Source organism: Alosa sapidissima, chromosome 6 (assembly GCF_018492685.1).
Source record: "Alosa sapidissima isolate fAloSap1 chromosome 6, fAloSap1.pri, whole genome shotgun sequence".
Taxonomy (NCBI): Eukaryota; Metazoa; Chordata; class Actinopteri; order Clupeiformes; family Clupeidae; genus Alosa; species Alosa sapidissima.
This window is the reverse complement of record NC_055962.1, coordinates 16,343,618-16,362,798: the sequence shown is the minus strand read 5'-3', so window position 1 is coordinate 16,362,798 and position 19,181 is coordinate 16,343,618. Positions and strand designations below refer to the sequence as shown.

Here is a 19,181-nt window from a genome sequence, read left to right as displayed (position 1 = left end):
GCGCCACACTTTCCTCCCTTCTTTAGAGCAGGCCACTTGGTGTGATTCAGTTCACCAAACCAGAATACCGCAACTTTTTTCGCCATGATCGATGCTAACTATCGTGTCAAGGTAGACCTCCTGTCGTTTCAATTGTAAGAAAACTGGACAAAAATTATCTGATGTTATTGCTGCAAAATATCACGTGTCTGCGCATGGCACCCACGAAAAAGTTGCAGTTGGTGTAGGAGAGAGAGCGAGGAAGGTTTATCTTGCCCTAACAGTACATATGCGCTGTGGACAATTCCCTCGTCAGACAAGCCTGATTATTTCTTTAGAGGGGCGGGGAAGTCAACCATTGCAGACTGGTGTCATGACGAAGAGCACTACCCCATCCTAACAATTAACCTTGATGAGATAAGATTACTTTCAATTATCGCAGCCGGGCACGTGTACAGAGCCGCGCGCGCTCTCTCCGAGGATTTTGGACTAAATGAAATGATTAGGAGACAATAAGTGCCCACAGACGATTTTACTTCGTTTCGGTTCCAGATCGGTGAGCAGGCGTTTTGCCGAAGAAAGCCATGGGAACTTAATACAGTAGAGGGAATTAGAGGGTGAATTTTGGGATTTGCGACAGAAATGCCGAACTGACTAAAGAATCGGACTCGTCTCCTGTAATTTCTTTTTTATATAGGGAGCTACACTGTTTTTTCTCTCACGTTATCTTTTTTGCACGACAGCAGCTGAACAGCAGTGTCTGGACAGCACATGCCAACCGTCCGCTCCGCTTCCTCGCATCTGCACCCCGGTCACTCGAGATGATCACGGAGTCCCGAGCCTGAGCGGTGTGGAGCGGCGAGAACGGACAATTCCATCGGTCGTTTCTCCTCGTCCGCAACGCGAGCGACGGACGAGCAGCCTAACAACAAAAAAAGTCATCGCCGGCGCCCCGTTGGAAACATGGATCAGGACGAGGAGACCATGGAGGTGTCGAAAAAATCCGTAATCGCGAAGATTTTCAAAGTTCGCAAGCGGCGGGAGATGCTTTTCGTGCAAGTGTGTTTTATCTGCAGTGTCCTCTTCATGGCGTGGTGCATGTCAGCACTCCTGACGAAGGCAGGTGAGTGTCGGGGAGGTGAGGATGGAGAGGGGGGGCTGCACGGAGCGGAACAGCTGAGAATTCTGCAGTGCAATGTCTGAAGATAAACACCCCATGCACTGGTAGTGGTGCCCGCTGTCATATATGTAGGCTATAATTTCTTAGCACACGCTGGGTGTTTCAAGGGCATGTGAGCTCACGTTTACCCAGTCTAATATTGCTGCTAAATCATGTATTTGACAGTATCTTCCCAAATGCCCATATAGCCAACTGAAGTCCATAATGGCGATAATGACGTTAACGCGATCTTATATTATTTCATATTTAGTTGGTCAATCTACATTCAGTGTGAAGAATGTCATAATATACACTTAAGATTTTGTTTAAAATTAGGCCTACTATACGTTACTATATGCTGATGCGACGCCGTTTGTTGTCGCTACGCTCACGGCAAACTCATGCGAGTCCAACGAGATGGCCTTGACTCGCGTGATATAGGTCAACGCAGACCGTTTTCGGTCCAGTGTAGCTCGCGCATAATGTGTGTCTGTCCAAGTGCCGCAGTGTGCGAGACTGCACAACCCCGAATCTTTTTTCCATTCACCGAAACGCGGTCTGTGTTTCCTGCGTGTCTGGATCTGGGATTGGAACATTTGAAGTTAAGTCATTATTTCCCGCATTGCACGCTATCCGTCACGAGCTCATCGTAACGTATCATGACAAGTGGGGTGAGATGCATAGTGCGCAGGGTCAACAAGAGGGATCCACTAAACCAGCACCCGGCGATCCAGGCATTAACGTGTCTCGCCCAGGGCTGCACGCAGGGATCACCTCCCGTGCCAGGCACCTGGAGATGGCATTCACCCACGTCGCTGTCACTGTTAGTCTACATAAAGATAATGCAATTCAGTTTGTTCATGATTAAATCAGAAAATATTTGACGTTTCATCTACTGTCTTGGACCACGGTCAACTGCGTCTTTTTATAGTATAGTCAAGTCCACTGTCGTGAACACATGCGTCCCCTAACCGTTTGTAAACATTTAAATGTGCTCTTCACGCATGTGTTGACATGACTCAATAACAAGCAAATGGCCCGATTGAACTTCCCAGAGGATATGACATTGGAATTAAGCATGTTGAGGTAATGTCAGTCGTCTTTCCTTCCCTCTCCCTACCTCCCTCCCTCTTTCCCTCTTCCCCAGAACAGTCTCTCACTAAATGCTACTCTTTAGCCAGAGGTGTGTGATGTCCGAAACATATAATGATGTTCTGATATTCTGCACACAAGGTTTATAACCTGCTAAGATGACTGAGGGCATAGTGATCAGCAGTAAGCTGTTAGTCCACCAGTTAATCCAAAAAATGAAGGCATCAGCTTGTTCTTAACTGTAGATATGTTGCGCGTTGAGCTATTTATGTGTGGTTCTACTCCGGTGGGATATATGGCCAAACGGTTCAGTTGCTCTTTACAGACATGTACACTCAAGTCCCCGCCACCCTGACACACACACACACACACACACACACACACACACACCCATGCCCCCCCCCCCCCAAACTGTCTCTCACACATGTTCAGAGACACATGTGCACACATTAATGCATGCATAAACACAGACACAGCCATTTTTTCGTACAATCGCTCTTAGAAGCTCATGCACTCACACATTATGTGATTTGTCACACTGTTTACAGTACACAAACCTATTCTAACACATACTCTGACTCCGTGCTCTCAATCAACCCTCCCCATCCCACCCAGCTGTATAACATTCCCTCAGCACATATGGAAAGACAATGCAGACCGATGCATCTGTGATCTATTAATTACATTAAGAACCATCCAGAGGCTTAAAAGATTATTCGGGAATGATATCGTTGGGAGAGTTGTAAATCTCTTATCTACAAAGAGCAACTTCGGGGAAGAGAAGGTGTGTGTGAGAGAGAAAGAGAGAGAGAATGAGAGTGTCAGTGAAAAAGAGAGCTTTGAGCTTTTGTTGTTTGTAATGGCCCATCTTTTATGCAATCAAGCTTGTGCATCCCGCTCTGTGATTTGGTGAAGTGTGTGTGTGTGTGTGTGTGTGGAGTTTAAGGGGGGGGGGGGTCCAGTTACTTGCCCAACAAGTGTGTCTGAGTGTCAAGACTGAAGAGGAATTCAGAACTGATAGTTCTGATGTGGGTTTGGGGCAGGGGGGTGTGGGGGTCTTGGTGGTGCAGAAAGTATTGATGAGCATCTGGTCAAAGGCAAAGACACAATGCATCCTCCCCATACGCACGCACGCACCCACACATGCACACACACACACACATGTACGTACACGTACGCACACATGCACCGCCTTCCCCTCATCCCCAATCCACTCCTCCTCCGCCCACCCACATGCACATACGTACACACACACAGTGTCATTATCAGTCACCCTCCCCATCCATCCCTGTTGTCTTATTAGCAAGGAGAGTAGGTGCGCAGAAGGAATCTCATTTGCTGCCTTCAGTCCTGTCTCTCGGTCCTCCACTGTGTGTGTGTGTGAGAGAGGGGGGTGGGCGTGGGGGGTGTCGAGAACAGGTGGCGCAGAACAAAGCATATGCTTCAGTTGAATTATTTGGATTGTGAGCCTAGAACTGCATTTGGATTGGCGTGGAGCATCTAAGGCCATGTTAGCCAAACACAGAGGCCAGAGCGGACTACCTGACAGGGTGGGTCAATAATGGCTGTGGCTGATTGTGGCTAGCTTGCAACAGCTGGCTGCAGTGTTTGCACCCTGTAATTTCATCCGAGGCTGGCGGTCTCATTCAGGTGCACTTTACCCAGTTGGAAATCCTCTGCCATCTGTGGTCACCCAGGTAACGGTCGACTCTAGAACAGCTTCGCTCCTCTGCCTCGATAAATATAGTCCATCTGTGTGTGTGCTAGATTATGCTTCTACTTACCTCCATGTACAACGCACCATACAGGTGGCTGTTGGGGAGTAGAGGGCAACTATGTTGTGGACTAGGGCAGTCGTGGCATGTTTATTTACATGCCCTTGGCAAATGCCAGCCTGGCTTTTCAGTGAGTGCAACTCAGCGCTACACTTTCAGCACGCCTTGCCTGACACTCTTGTGGAGTGTTATTGCTTGAAACTCAAGCCATGATCATCACCAGACTAGTACCTCTCTCCATCCCTGCTGTCTGCCACCCCTTGAGAGGGCAATTGAGTTTTCAAACATGGGTCTGTCAAAGCCTGGCTCCTGGAGGTCTGACCGATCACAGGCTCCATATACAGCCCCTGATGGATGGAGGCCACCTGGGCACATCCTGACCCAGACCGTGAGCACCATTAGATGCCTGTAGACACACTCTGCAGGAGGGTGGGAATTTGTGTGTGTGTGTGTGTCTTCAGGTGCAGGTGTTGGCACCCCTGTTGTTTGACTGTCATGTTGACCTGTCGAGGTAGGGGCCTGGCAGTCTACAGCAGTGGACAAGAGGACAGTGTATTTCTGGCCCTATGATGCTGGATCAAGGGGCCGTGAACCCGACACCTGTTCTCTCGTGTGTGTGTGTGTGTGTGTGTGTGTGTGTGTGTGTGTGCGTGCGTCCGTGTGGACAGGAGAATTTGGGAGTTAGGTGAGAGATGAAATGGAATTTGTGTTGTATTCTATGATAGATTAATGTACATCAGATTAATTTAACAAGTCAAAGGACAACTGTAAACGTTATTAGTCCACTTTCATTCAGGTGTTGATATTGATGATTGTTATTTTACGGCCATTCTAGATGGGTTTTTAGGTGATTTTTCATAAAAATATTCTTTTGTCGCAGATTTACAGTATTTACCAAAAAGAATGTTCAAGGAGGTGAGTCGTCCGTTTTTATTTCTGTAAGTGATTCCAAATGTTGTCTGCTCAGGTCTTTCTTTACAGAAAGTGTTATCCACAGACAGTGGTGTGATGAATCTGGGTTTCTGCTAGATTTGATGGGGTTGGATAGGGCGTCCATAATTCCATGTCCGGTTTGTGATGAGATTGGCATAAATGGCTCCTCCCGCTGACAGGGCGTTGTCTTGTTTGGCAAATTGCTTAACCAGAGAGATGTTGCTGATAATACACTCATGATGGTAGTGGTGGTCGTAGTTTTACAACCACAGCACAGGCTGTCATTAGCCTGTATCTTACATTGGTTTGTCAGGACTGTGTGTGTGTGCATGTGCGCGTGGGTGGGGACCCCAGTTCCCCCCCCCCCCCCCCCCCCACACACACACACACACACACACACACACACACACACATCCACGTCTTGATGTGAAGACACAGCTTTTCCCTGATATTAGCCTTTACTACAGCCGCTTCTTGTGCATGCTTAATTTATCACACCATTACCAGCACGACGCCATTCTCCTCTGTTGCCAGTGACATTCTCAGAGAGGCATGGGCCCCAAGGCCTCCATTAAACTCGGCACACAGTGACCGTTTAATCTTCTATCCTCGTCCAGTTATAAATAAATAAATAAATAAATAAATAAATAAACAAACAGAACAAGTCTCAAATCGGAGCGGTCAGCAGACAGGCCCGTGGCCGTACCAGCAGCAGAGTTTCTACACTCATTAAAAAGCTGCTATTTTGGACGGCACTAAAATTGCCGTTTTGCTTTAACAAAAAGCAGGAACAAATTAGCAAGAAAGGGGGGGGGAGTCTGGAGAGGTTTTTTTTCCCCACCCGTGACCCCAACTGAACAGATGAGATTGAACCTGGACGTTTTTAGTTTTTTGGTGGTGGTGCCTAAGTCGTGGCAATGGGCACCCGCTCCCTACCCCACAGAGGGTCCAACGGGGGGAAGGGTTTGGAGTGAGTTGGCAGTGAATGAGGTTACAATCGTTGAAAAGCCCCAAATGACTAATCCCATAGAACTAGGGGATGATGAGTTTATGAAGCACGGGTAGTGTCCGTGTTGAATGTCAGTCACACTCTTGTTGTTTACTCACAGAATTCTATACTAGTCTAAATGAGAAACTATATCTAATCACACTTAACACTGATTTATTATTTACTTCAGAACTGCAGTAACTGGCTGCATACCAGAAAATCACACAAACATTTAGTCCAGATATATTTTACTCCAGATTATGGTTGTAGATCATCAATTAAGAATGTTCTAACCAAGTTGGACATTTGCAAATGCTAAAGGCAATTGTGTCAAAGGTCATTAGATAGCTCTATGAGTAATGCTTCTTCCCCTTTTTTTGGGGGCATAGTTTGCTGCTGTTGGCATCCTTTGGGTTGGAGGTGAACTGCATGTTCAGCTCCCTGGTAGAGCCTGGGGGAAAACCTGTTTTTTTTTTTTTTTCTTCTTTTCTTTCTTTGGAGGAATTGTGTCTTACACTTAACCCATGAATCCCCGATTTTCAGTACGATCAGATGAATAGAATGGTATTAGTGCTAAGACCGCTTGCCACGTGAAACCTCCATTTTGTGGAGGTTCTCATCTGTGTAGACTGTGTTCATGGGCTAATCCTCATTGTCACAGGTCAAAGGACTGTCATCAACCAACATCATGGTTTAATGACTCAAACGGGCACCAGTTTGTTCCTGTTGACATCATGGGTTAATGACTAAGGAAGCTGTTTTTAAGATCTCATGTCTTGGTCCTTTTCCTTGTTGATCATAAGACTTGTGTGTTTTTTTATATTTGCGTTTGCTGAAGTGAACTTTCCTGTTCCTCTGTCTGTCGCAGGTCATGGGATGCTGGTGGATGGCGGACATGAGGTGCATCACCACGACAACTACTGGGGAAGGAGACTCATGGCCTCTTTTCCTGACGGCAATGAGACGGAGGAGAAGAACTGCACTGAGCCTGGTAAGGGGAGGGGTGGGGATGGAGGGATGCACAGATGAGCGGATCGATTAATAGAGAGAGGAGAGAGTGGGATCTATCTCTTTCTAGACATGTTGAGGAGTACCGTCACAAATATATTATTAGAATGTTCATGAACCGAGAGTTCCGCACTATGATGCAACAATTGCCCTCAGAGATTTTCCCCATAGATTGTATAAAGAACACTGAAACTGTAGATCGTTCGTGTAGAATTCTAGAAGGAACCAATAAAATAATTCACTCCTCATCAGACTAGACATGTAGAGAAACAGGTAGCCTATTGCTGGTAGTCTTACAGTCAAACTACTACAATCAAATATTGTAGATGCAGATCCAGAATCTGTTGTAGAACTGCTCCAGATGTCCTACAAGGCTCCAGTTCACATAACATAGTTGTTTTCTAAATATTCAGAAGGAGAATCTCAGTCCAGGCCAATAGAGTACCGAAGCCATGACGTAGCGTTGCCAAGGCAGCAATTTCACTGGATCTAAACAAATCAATCTAACCATTGAAATCCCCATTAGCGGTGGCTTTCTTAATCTAATTCCATAATTTTACGTTTCTAAGATGTTAGTATATTTTTTTTACACTGTAGGAATCCCATACTACAACATATATTCATACCAACACGATCAAATTTGTGACTACAGAGTTTTATTTTAGCATGGGTTTCCTCCGTAAAAGAGATCTGCATGTAACTTCACAGCATGCAGTTAAAATCCTTAAATACACGGACGTATTTTGGCTTTATTTTTTAAGCAAAAAACCTCACTCTTAACAGCCGCCAGTCTTTGAGAAGACGTGAAATATCCACTGAAATGTTGTTTCTTTATATCACACCTGCCAGGGAATCCGTGTTATGTGGGTAAGCTACTGCCTAGCAGGTAAAGCACGTTTAAATGGCTATAGCCTATATTTAAAAACAATTTATTAGCTAGAAATGGTACCACATGTCTACATTCAATGCTATTTAAGCCACTTCGAAAGTTTGTTTAGATCCAGTGATTCTGCCGTCATGGAAACGCTACGTCAGACTTCGGTACTCTATTGGACAAAAATAACCCTTGTGCAGTAAACAGTGTGTTTGGGGAAACAACCACTATTTCTCCATGGAGAGCATGTTGATGACCGCAATTCGAGCCAGTTTAATTTAATACTGTGCAGTCCAGTACTGTAGCCCTTCCTCATTGCACCAATGGATGATGAAGGCTGCCCTTACCAAAGTGTTTTCTGCTGACTGCTTCCTGGTTATTATTGGACATGTCCAGTAGATTTAGCCTGCCTCTAGTGCATCGATACACTTCTTCCTCGGCCATCTTTTCTGAGTGTAATGGATAGCTTTACGCATAGTCAGTCACCACAGTTCCTCTGAAGGATGTGCCCCATTAATTCTGAGATGCACGGCGTTCCCTTTGTGTTCCTCTTGGTGTTATTGATTGACTGTGCTGCGGCGTCTCTGACTGCGACAGCTTCGCTAAGCCCTGACGGCTGTCGCGATGTGACAAGTGTCTTTTGAGCTTCGACACATGTTCTGGGATACCTTCGCAGATCGTTGTGAGAGAGTTGGCACTATACATGTATTTGAATGCTGAGTAGGTTTTTAAACATTCCAAATTAATCCAATGAGTGAAGATCAAGCAGCGGATTCTCCGATTCAAATGAAAAGCACGTAGTGAGGGGTGCTTTTGTGAAGCCGAACAAGCTTTTATTACAATCGCTGTCGCAATTCGGTGTACACATTTTGACCAGCTATTTCATGTTTCCAGATGTTGAACTTCCATGACAAAATGGCAGAGTAACACTTGGCCCCAAGACATGACTGCATCATATCCACCTACAGTAGAGTCTTTATTATTGCATTACTGGGTTGGGCGTGCCACTGTCATTGATGATCACAAACTAAGGACAAAAAGCTTGGGGTGTGTGCACGCGCTTGCCTGCGTGCGTGCGTGGGTGGCTGTGATCAAAGCGGTGGGGGTTTCCTCCTGACACAAAGTTTGTGTCAGGTGATGAGGGGGAATGCACTGGCGAGGTGGCAGTGTCTGTTCCCATGACTAATTCACCATGCCGGAGATGCAGACCAGACGCTTTAAGATGAGAGTGAAGTGTGTGTGTGTGTGTTGGGTTTGGGGGTAAGATCCTTTTAACATAGTTTTGAAAAGCATTTGGTGGTTATACCAGAGAAAGTTTGCTGCAGAGTGTGTGTGTGTGTGTGCACAAGAGAGGGAGGGGAGTATGTGGTGTAAAGCAGGAGAAAATAGAAATATTAATCCTTCTTAACCCCACTGATGGTTGAGTCACAGTTTGAAGGCAGATGGCCTTTTAAAATGACCGCTTTTTGTTGCCACCCCCCTCACACCCCAGCCTCACCCCCCATCCCTCCAATGACAGCTTTCTGCTTCGTCATTCAAAGTGGGTTGAAGCCCTCAGCGAGTTTCAAAAGGCTTCGGATCATGTAGGGAGATTTTTTTTTTTTTGTTATTATAATTTTTTTTTTTTTTTTTTTTTTTTTAAACAGATGGTGCGGTTACTCCATTTTAAAAGGCCCATCTAATGTGAGGGGCATGAACGATGAGCTTAATGTGAGGACACAATATGAAAATGGTCTTATTTGACAAGTTGTAGACGGGTCATGTATGGGGTTGCGGGACATTATATTTACCAGGTTTTAGTGAATATGGTTACATGCCTGTAACCAACACCTCTCTACATCTGTGTACTTCTGTAGTAAAAGTAATTATGCAGCGCATGAAGCTTTTTTTCCCCTCTTTTCCCTTAAATGAGTGCAGGTTAATTTGAAAAGGGTGCCAGTTGACAAGATTATGCGGTGAAAATCTTGCTCTTAATCTCTTGAGATTACTTTTTACCCCTCTTACAATGTCTTGCCCACCACTTTTGCATCTGCTCTGCTCTCACACACACACACACACACACACACACACACACACACACACACATTTACTCTTCATTACTGAGGGCTGTCTTGCACAGTATGGCAATATCTCTCCTCACTCCTTCTTTATGATTTATTTTAGGCCTGCTTTATCTTGTGAGCCAGTAGTTTCTCCAGCATATAAGCATAATGCAGCAGACGCCCACCTAGTACATATTCTCTCTCTCTTGCTCTCTCTCTAGTTTTTGCTCTCTCTCTCTTGCTCTCTCTCTAGTTTTTGCTCTCTCGCTCTCTCTCTCTTGCTCTCTCTGTGCCTCGCTTGCGTCTGCCCTCTTCTCTGCACTATACTGTATGTAACTGATTCTTCCCTACGCACAGAAACCCTCTCCCTTGTTTATTTCGAAAGGGTCACTATATGTGGGGAACAAATGTAGGATGTATGTAAATGTGTTTTTTTTCCTGCTCTTTTTGTGCACTGTACCTCCTATATAGTTGAAGGAAAAAATTGTGTTTGCTCTGAATGCAAGTTTCGATACCGACGGTCTGGTTTTCTTCTTCGTTTTCTGTATCATTTTAGCATTTTCTACAAGCAGCAGTCTGGCTGCTTGTAGATGGATAGCCGTTCAATGTACTCTCCAGGTTTGCATTAAGATTCTTGTCAGCAGACAGAGATGGCTGTTCCCGCATCATGATTTTGCACGTCATTAGCAATGTCTTCATGGGCTCTGACCGGTACTTGGGGGTGGTTGTAGTCTTCTCTCTGAGGAACAGTGTTTGGGGTCGGACTCTCCCTAGTATTATCCAGGAAGTGACTCTGTGTTTATTTTTCATTTTCTTCACTCTGTGTGTATCTGTGATTCAAATTCAATACAGTGAATGGCTCCTCATCCTCTTCTAGCTGCCGGTTCTGGCTGTGTGCTCACAAAAACCCCATGACAATCGTACAGTCTCCATCCTGTCCAGAAACAAAATAGCCAGGTCCGAGCCAGCCGGTCAGCACAGAGAACAGAGAAGGGGGTGTAATTGTGATAGGCTGTTGAGATCAATTATGAACATCCGTTAGCCAAAATGGCAGTGAGTCTGTACCCCTCAGCCAAAGCACTGAGTGTTCCCCAACCTCCGAGTAGGTTGATGCGGAGGTGCCGGTTAACCCTTAGAACCCAATTGACGCAAAGTGCGTCAAAAAAAACACACCCTTTCTTCTGTGTCGGATGAAAGAGGAGACACAGAGCTATCATTTGAAAAAACAGACAAAGTGACGGCAAAATAATAACTTCATATAGCTGGACTTACCCCATGTTTTTGTCTGTTTTTGTGGCAAAGCATGTTTATAATCCAACGCTATCATGTGTTTCTCTATGGCAAAGCATGTTCATAATCCGGTTTTGAGATCCAAATTCCTGCATGGCATCCAATTCAAGGCTCAAATTGCATCCCAATTTGTTCAACAAACACCTTTTTTGCCTTTACTTTGTTCATGGCAATGCAGTAAAAAGTTGAGAATCATTATGAGTGCATACACCATAGGCACACACAGGCTAACACGCAAACTCGGGTTAGGTCCGATCACTTCGTGTCACAGATATGGAGTGCAGAAAGGTCATTTTTCATCACTAAATAAAAAATGGCATTTATTTCCGTAAATCATACACCACATATTTCTGTAAATTGCTCAGCCACAGAGTATCCCTCCAACATGGCAATGATATTTCCAGATTCAGGACAGTCTCCCCTACACCTAATGCTAGTACTAATACATTTTCTTTGCAAACACTGCGCTCTCCTGATTGTTCTCTTGTTTCTTTACTTGTGGGTGCGTGGTCCAGGGAACTCACAGAAAATAACAGAATGGTCGCACTCCAAAAATCTTTTCTTTCTTGCTTTTAATCCATTTTGCAACAGGGTTAACGAATAACTACTAATACATGAAATGATGGCAGATCTGGATAGCCTAGACTCTGCTGAAAAAACAATATATAGAGCGTGTCTCATTTCAGGGGCTACATGGTTCTAAGGCCAGATTCGTAGACCGGTTGCGTCATAGTAGCGCGACTAGTGCTGTCCCATTTCGTGGGCTCCTTCGAATTTGGCCGACAAATCCACCCTTCTTTTCCCCGAAACGGAGTGCGCATCGGGTGTATGCTTCGCGGCCTACCTGGTCCCCCAAGATTCGATACGTTTATGACGTTTCATTCAAGACATGGCGAGACAGTCGGCAGATCCTACACATGTAAACGTTTAATAAACGGTTTAATAACATTTAAATTAAATGATCGGGTTTCAATGTGAACTATGGTTAAGCTATGTAGCCGATTTCCGTATCAAACCTAAATTTAGAACCACTTTCTAAACTAGACTGCATTTCCGGCGGGAACTGCAAAAGTGTGCTTGCCCTGGTCCGGTCACCAACGTGAGCAGACAGTGGCATACGCTATGCTGAACCTGGCTTGATCCAGGCATTGTAACAGTGCCTTTTAGTGTTGGAGCAGTGGCAATATCTCAAAAGCTCTAGGAGAGGGCTATTCAACTATTGGCTTGCGGGTTGAATGCGGTTCGTTGGATTTTACCTTTGGCCTGCCTTCGAATTTAGCTTCTATGACTAAGATCAAATCAATAAAATAAAATGACCGCAGTAATTGGCTGCAAAAATAAATAATGTCACGCGTCTTGCGTCTCTCAAACTGGGCTATCAGGTAACCTACAGAGGAATTTAAATTATGAAATATGACCAAGGCATTAAAAAGCTGCTTGTTTGTCAGGATAATTTTTCACTGATTTATTTAAAGAAATATGAGCTATGAGTGTGAATTTTATATATTCCATCCCCTAATTCTGTTTTACTGGTTTATTTGACAAATAATCTATATGGATTTGCTCTATAAAGACCTTATGTCTGTTTGGGATTGTTTTGAGAGCCTATTGATGTATCTCAGAATAAAGGAATGTCCACAACATTAGTGATGTTTTTTGTGTGTGTGTGTGAATGTATTTTACTTAACTCATTGAATGTAGCTGGATACTCATGAACGCATGTGTCTAATAGCCACAATAGGAGTAATTTTAGCAACACCGTATTTTGTGTGGCCCATAACAACCCAGTGGATCATGAAAACGTGCTAAAAAAAAAAAAAATTCAGTCCTTGCTTGCTTGTTGGTACATTTTAATCCCATTCAGATTGCCACTTATCTGAGATGTAAGAGTTCAGTATAGGTTTAAGGTCTGGGGCAGGGATTTGACATTCTGTGACTTCTTCATTGAGGGCTTGCTTAGCAGCACTGTCCGCTTTCTCATTTCCCCTCAGACCAACATGGACTGGGACCCAGCAAAAAACTACACTCAAGTTCTGGTTCTTTAGACCAAGGGTCTCAAACACCCGGCCCGCGGGCCAAATCCGGCCCGCGTCCTGCCCAATTCCGGCCCGCGACGTATGACAAAATAATAATGTAATCCGGCCCTTGAGGCTATTAATTGCGACAAACAACGATACTGCTTAAAATAGACGATAGATCCAGGTACGGTGACATCTCATTTGTAGGCCTACTCTGCTCCACTATGTGCAAGACATCCAGAGCTTGATTCAAACCCAAAATCGCTGCGAAGTTTTCAGGAAATACTTGTATTACACGCGAGAAACACAAAGACGTGCATATGTAATGACGCGGAAGCGATGCAGGCCACAGTGTTGCAGAAATTGAAGTAGAAATAGGCCTACACCAAATGTTGAAAAATGTTCACGTGTGATGAAGTCTTAGGTAAGCTATGTTATTCACCTATTCTAATTCTGAAGAAGAATATCCTTTTGGAGATTATGATCGATCGTCTATGACAGTGATAGTCACGGTGCGTCTGTGAATGGAGGTGCGTGTATACAACGGTGTCCACTAAGCATACCATGCTTGTTTCGACCCTCTGCCCAACATAGCTTGGAGTTTGCAGTGGTAATCGTGATAATAGTGTCCGTAATGGATGTGGTACAGACAGCAGGGCTAGTAGAAATAGGGCTCTAAAGAACTACAAAGTCACCCGCAATATGATGCGAACTTCTGGGTACTGCAGATTACCCGCGATAGGAACTGTTTGACCAGAATACTTTATTATAGGCCTATATTGTAGTAATCTATTACTAAACCACAACATCTTAGGTGTTGGTATACATCTTAGGTGTTTTCCTGTTAATTTGTTATGTGGGTAATATGAAAAAAGAAAAGTAAACCTGCTTAAATATGTTCATCCAGTATTTACTAAAAGGTGCATAATTTGAGGTGCTTGCCATCCAGTGACAAATTAGATGGGTAAATTTACCCCCTTCATAAACTTTTGTTTTACTCAAAGATTTTTACATTTACAGTAGGACTTTATCTCTGACCACTTTCAAGCCATGGCCTTTTGAAATTTTGATATAAAAATCCAATGGTGTTGGCAATGGCTTTCTTAACCCTGATGCCTAGTTTGCCAGGTTTAAAAAAGTTATGAGAGGAAATATTTTTATTTGGTGTGAAACACACACACATACCTGTTTTTATGTTTTTCATTTATTTTATAATTTGTATTAATATTTATTTTATCATTATTTTATTTATAAGCTAAGGTTGCTAGCACAGGTGTCTAAAATTAGATAAAAACACTTGCACTTTCTGTTTGCAGTTTTGTGTGGTATTTGAAAAAAAGAACATTGCATTTTCAGAAATAGCCGGCCCTCCAATCAGATGACGTTGGCAGAATTGGCCCCCAGCTCATTTGAGTTTGAGACCCCTGCTTTAGACGTTCTAGTTGATCAAGTTCAGCTTTGGTTGTACTTTTTGTGTGACATTAAAGCCTACTGGAAAGATTTTTAATTGCAATTTATTTGAATGCAATTTACTTTTACGATTAAATAAAATTAATTTATCCCTCTCACCCATAGTTTTCTATTTATTTACAAATGTACATAGGCCTACTGTAATTACATTTATATATAGTTATTCTACTGATCTTTATACTATTCATCCTGCACATAGACTTATTCTTACTACTCTTATAATGTTGTTTCTGAACTACAATGACTGTTTCCACACTGGACAAAAAAGAGAAAAACCAGGGTTTTCTGCTCCCACTTGTTTTTATTTTTCCGTGACGTTTCAGGTAATCACCCTTCTTCAGACGTCTACCGTTTCCACACTGCACATAGCTGTATGTTATGTACATATCTGTTATATATTTGTCATATTGAATATCCAGATTTATTCGGTTTTATTATATTCTGTTAATACACTGCATATATCTATATTATTATTTCTACTATTATAGTGTTACTGCTACATCTACATACATTATTCTACTTATTGTATGAGAACTGCTAATACACTGCACATATTTATATTTAATTCATATTACTCTAAATTACCTTCTTTAAATCAACTGTATACTACTGTCTACATTGCACTATATTTCTTGACCTGTCTCTGTATATTTCATCACCTTTCTATACTTTGCATCACATTGCATGCATACCGTAGCTACATGAATCACAGCTAAAATCCTTGGTTGCTATGAAGGCCAGTCGTTCTAAATGGATGGTTGCTATGGCCAAAGGCCAGTTATCTCTGCCGTTGTCAAGCGGGCATATCCTAACTTTATCTTATTCTCTATTTTACTTAGCCTACTTCCATACAGTGAGTCCCATTAAGAAGTGGCCACTTCATTCACGCTTACCGTGATTCACGCAGCAACATTATTAAATTAATCTGTCACCATATGCCTATGCCAACGTTTACAAAGAGGAGAATCTTTTAATTTGATTCACAATGAAACGTTACATTTAATGTACATGTAAACAATGAGTAGGCTAGTTTTGGTTGTTTTTGGTGGTGTTACTGCATCCCTTAGTTATGCCTAAAATGCAAAATTGTTCCCTCGTGATTGTTAGACGCATTTCAAAACATTGCAACGTGAAATGCCACCACAAAACATTGTTTGTGAATCGGTCTTATTAGGAGTCCTAGCTTAAGCTGTCACAGACTCAGGCGCTACTTTTAGGGCTAAAATGCTTCCTGAATTACTCTTAGTAAAAAAAAAATAGGAGTCCTAAAGTTACGAGTGACGAAGTTACGAGTACAAGCATCTCGTATCAAATGACCATGGCATTACGCTAAGCAACATAAATCCCATAACGTTACAGCAACATCTCCTCCCTATGACCTAGCTAGCTAGCTTCTAGCCACACAAGAAATGAATGATGTTAAATCTCCGCTTAGCATTCTAATAACAGAAGGGGCACATTTATGTGGACCACTACAACAGGACTCATTATGTCTGTAACTCTAAAACACTTACTTTCATAAAGGAAGCACACCATCCAGCACATACACATGGAAACCGATATTTTAGGTACTTGGCCACGAACTCAAAACGTGTCTCTCTAAAGCTCTGTTCTAGAATCTTTGCCCTGAAGTCTGTTCCAGTTGCTAGGCAACATCAAATAAACAAAATGAGAGTCTTTTCAAGGTATTAAAAGTGTACGTGTGATTATGAATGGATGTGTGTGGTTTGCAATTAGAATAAACAAGAAATAACATTTCCAATAATTTCCCATGATAAATTACATAATATTTGCACCTTCCTTACTTGTGAAGCTCACACCGTATTTCAAGTACACTAGTGAAATGTAATACAACGTTGCCACCTAGCGTTCAGATGTAGGCTATTTAACATTAACGTGACATTGCTTGCTTATTCTTTCGTCAACTCCATGCTTTTAGGAAAACAATCTTTTTATCATAGTTCCCTCTTCAATGAGCGATTACCAGCTCGTTTTTGTAACAGAGATAGCTGTTTATTGTCCCTAGGTTTACAGAAACACCTATTCATATTAATACGTAGCCTATGGAGTGCTGCCGACCACTGTTCATTACGGCCCAGAATGCCTTGCATGTCTTTATAACAAAACAACACAGTAAAACCTAAATGCCCGTAAACATATGCATTTGCATACTTGTAACATTTTTAATAATACTCTCCCATCATGATATTTAACAATAATTAAAATTTTAATTTGAATACCGTCAATGTGAAAAACAACTCTATTATGTAAGCTATATATAGCTACTGTTCTCCTTGCTAAGTCCAAGGATGATGTACGTCATGTTTCGTGGCGTTCGGGCCAAATATGTGACCTGTGAAAATTTAGTTTCACTTTCTGTTCAATCCAATATGGTGGACGAACGACACGCCCACCTGACATAATCTTCGCGAGCAACTTACACCGGTACTCACCGGACGTTTTAAAGTTGGAACGGTGTCTCTGTCTCAAAGGGCCTAGGCGCTAGAGCTGACAAAAAATTAGGGAGACGGGAAAAATAAAACTTAAGAAGAACTATAAGTGTGCTGCTTTGCAAGCACACTTAATAAATCTGTTCAAACATTTCAAATTGAAATTATTTATCAACAAGTCATATTAACATGCTCAGATATGATCACTGGTCAGTAGTCTATTAGGCCTACTATATTTTCCACGACTTGGGCTATTAGAAGACTGTTAAACAACACATTTAAAGAAACTAGTTGATGTCATTTTGCATGCAGGCTATAATTAGTTGATGTCATTTTGCATAAAGGCTATAATTAGTTCAAGGGAGGATTACATCCACCAAAGGTTTATTAAAGCGTCTGTTTGTGGCATCTAACTTACGGACGGATAATAACAAATTCATTTTGATAAATTATTAATTTGTCCATTAGCAAAGCGGCAAATACAATTTCATCAGTTCAAATGAACTAATGTGTTTGAACCGCAGCCTGACACACACGATGCCGCTGTAGATCACAACATAGTTTTCGCGAGTTGTAGCCTAACATAGCCAGTAAGCCTAAAGCAAGTCTGATTACTAACATTGTAAATGTGCATTAAGAAAATAGCCTACTATAGCGATCTATTTTATGTGGCAAAGGTATGTGGTCATGATGCTTTGTGCATGATCGAGATAATGAAAGACATCTAGCCCTACAACAACACAGCACAACAAGAGATGAAAACCTCTGCTAAATGGATGCTCAGCAGCTGAACCACAAATATATTTGTCAACATTGCAGTTGGAAAAACGTATCGGTCTAGAAGCCAGGTCAGTTAACAAGTAAGATAAAGTGCAATATGATGCATTCAATCAGATATGTCTGCAAACGACCATTAGCTACAGTCACCACCATAAGTTACTCAACCGATCACAGCTGTCTGGCTATAGGCTACGTTATTCTGCCGTCCTAGCCAGGCTGCCTTAACTGTTGATATTCCCTCCTTTCCCTCCCAAGTATTTGAAATTGGTCTACATGTCAGCAAAAAGAAATTACGCTGCCCGTGCCCACCTACCTCTCTAAAGTTTGGTTTTAACCAGGCTAGAAAGAAAAAGGCCAAGGCTACTCACATGAATATGCTCCAACTCCCTTTGAAATTGCCTTCTCTTGAAAAGTAAAGCGACACTTGTGTGATTGCTTTTTAGCCGGTGGGGCTATATGGCCATGTACCCTCCTATCGCATTTTTGACTAGTCTTAATTAAGTAGTAAAAATTAATATTGACAGATGCCGCAATTAATTCCTTGATGACAATTCCTTTGCATTGTAGCCTGAATGTTGTTCTTAGGATAAGTGTCTGCTAAATTAATCAATGTAAACATGCTAAATGATGGGGAAAGGAGCAGCAGCTAAAAAAAAACCTCAATTATTTTAGTTTGGAAGGACTTGCATAATTGTATATCTTTTTAATAATTCAAATAGATTGATGATTGCTCTCACTCAGTTAGCCTAGTTCATATTATTGTAACCTATACATAAAACGTAACACGTTGATCTGAAAGGATGCTTTTCACGAACATGAGTTCGAAAGATCAGTAGGCCTACTCGGGCTAATGACATAACAGATCCGTTCTTTTAGGCTAGACAGTCCCATTTAAAAAAACGTTGGTCCAGCCAGGTCCGGTCTATGCGGTCACAGAAAACCAGTGCTAGGTAGCGCGAATGCTCCGAAATGAGACACGCCCCTCATATGTGTGTGTGGCACTTTCAATGACCAGAATAAATCCTTATGTAGAAAGGTAGTGAAAATGCCCTAAAAACAGCTTCTGGGTTCTAAGGGTTAATCCTAGATTTTGTGAGGAGCGGCCTGAACAGGAAGCCTAATTCTGTCAGCCCTCCACAGGCGCTGAGAGATGTTTGTGTTTACATGTATTCAGTGGCTTTCATCCAACGTGATGAGCGAAATTGAGCAAGCAGAGGAGAATGGAAAATCCCCACACCGTGGGTTTGGCGTAATGCATTTCAGATGCGACTGGCAACAGAAACTTTCCTAGTGCTTAAGTGTTGCTGAAATCTACATGGGCAA

At 42.6% G+C, this 19,181-nt stretch overlaps 1 protein-coding gene across 1 annotated transcript in view; it reads left to right on the top strand.

The window, feature by feature from the left end:
• Window positions 1-214: 214 nt before the first annotated feature.
• The window catches only part of slc24a4b (solute carrier family 24 member 4b), a 53,950-nt gene continuing 34,983 nt past the window's right edge, over window positions 215-19,181 (top strand). The window contains exons 1-2 of the mRNA XM_042095889.1: window positions 215-1,102; window positions 6,795-6,917. Coding sequence (XP_041951823.1) covers window positions 943-1,102; window positions 6,795-6,917 — 283 coding nt within the window. The 5' untranslated portion in view covers window positions 215-942. The remainder of the gene's footprint in view (window positions 1,103-6,794; window positions 6,918-19,181) is intronic.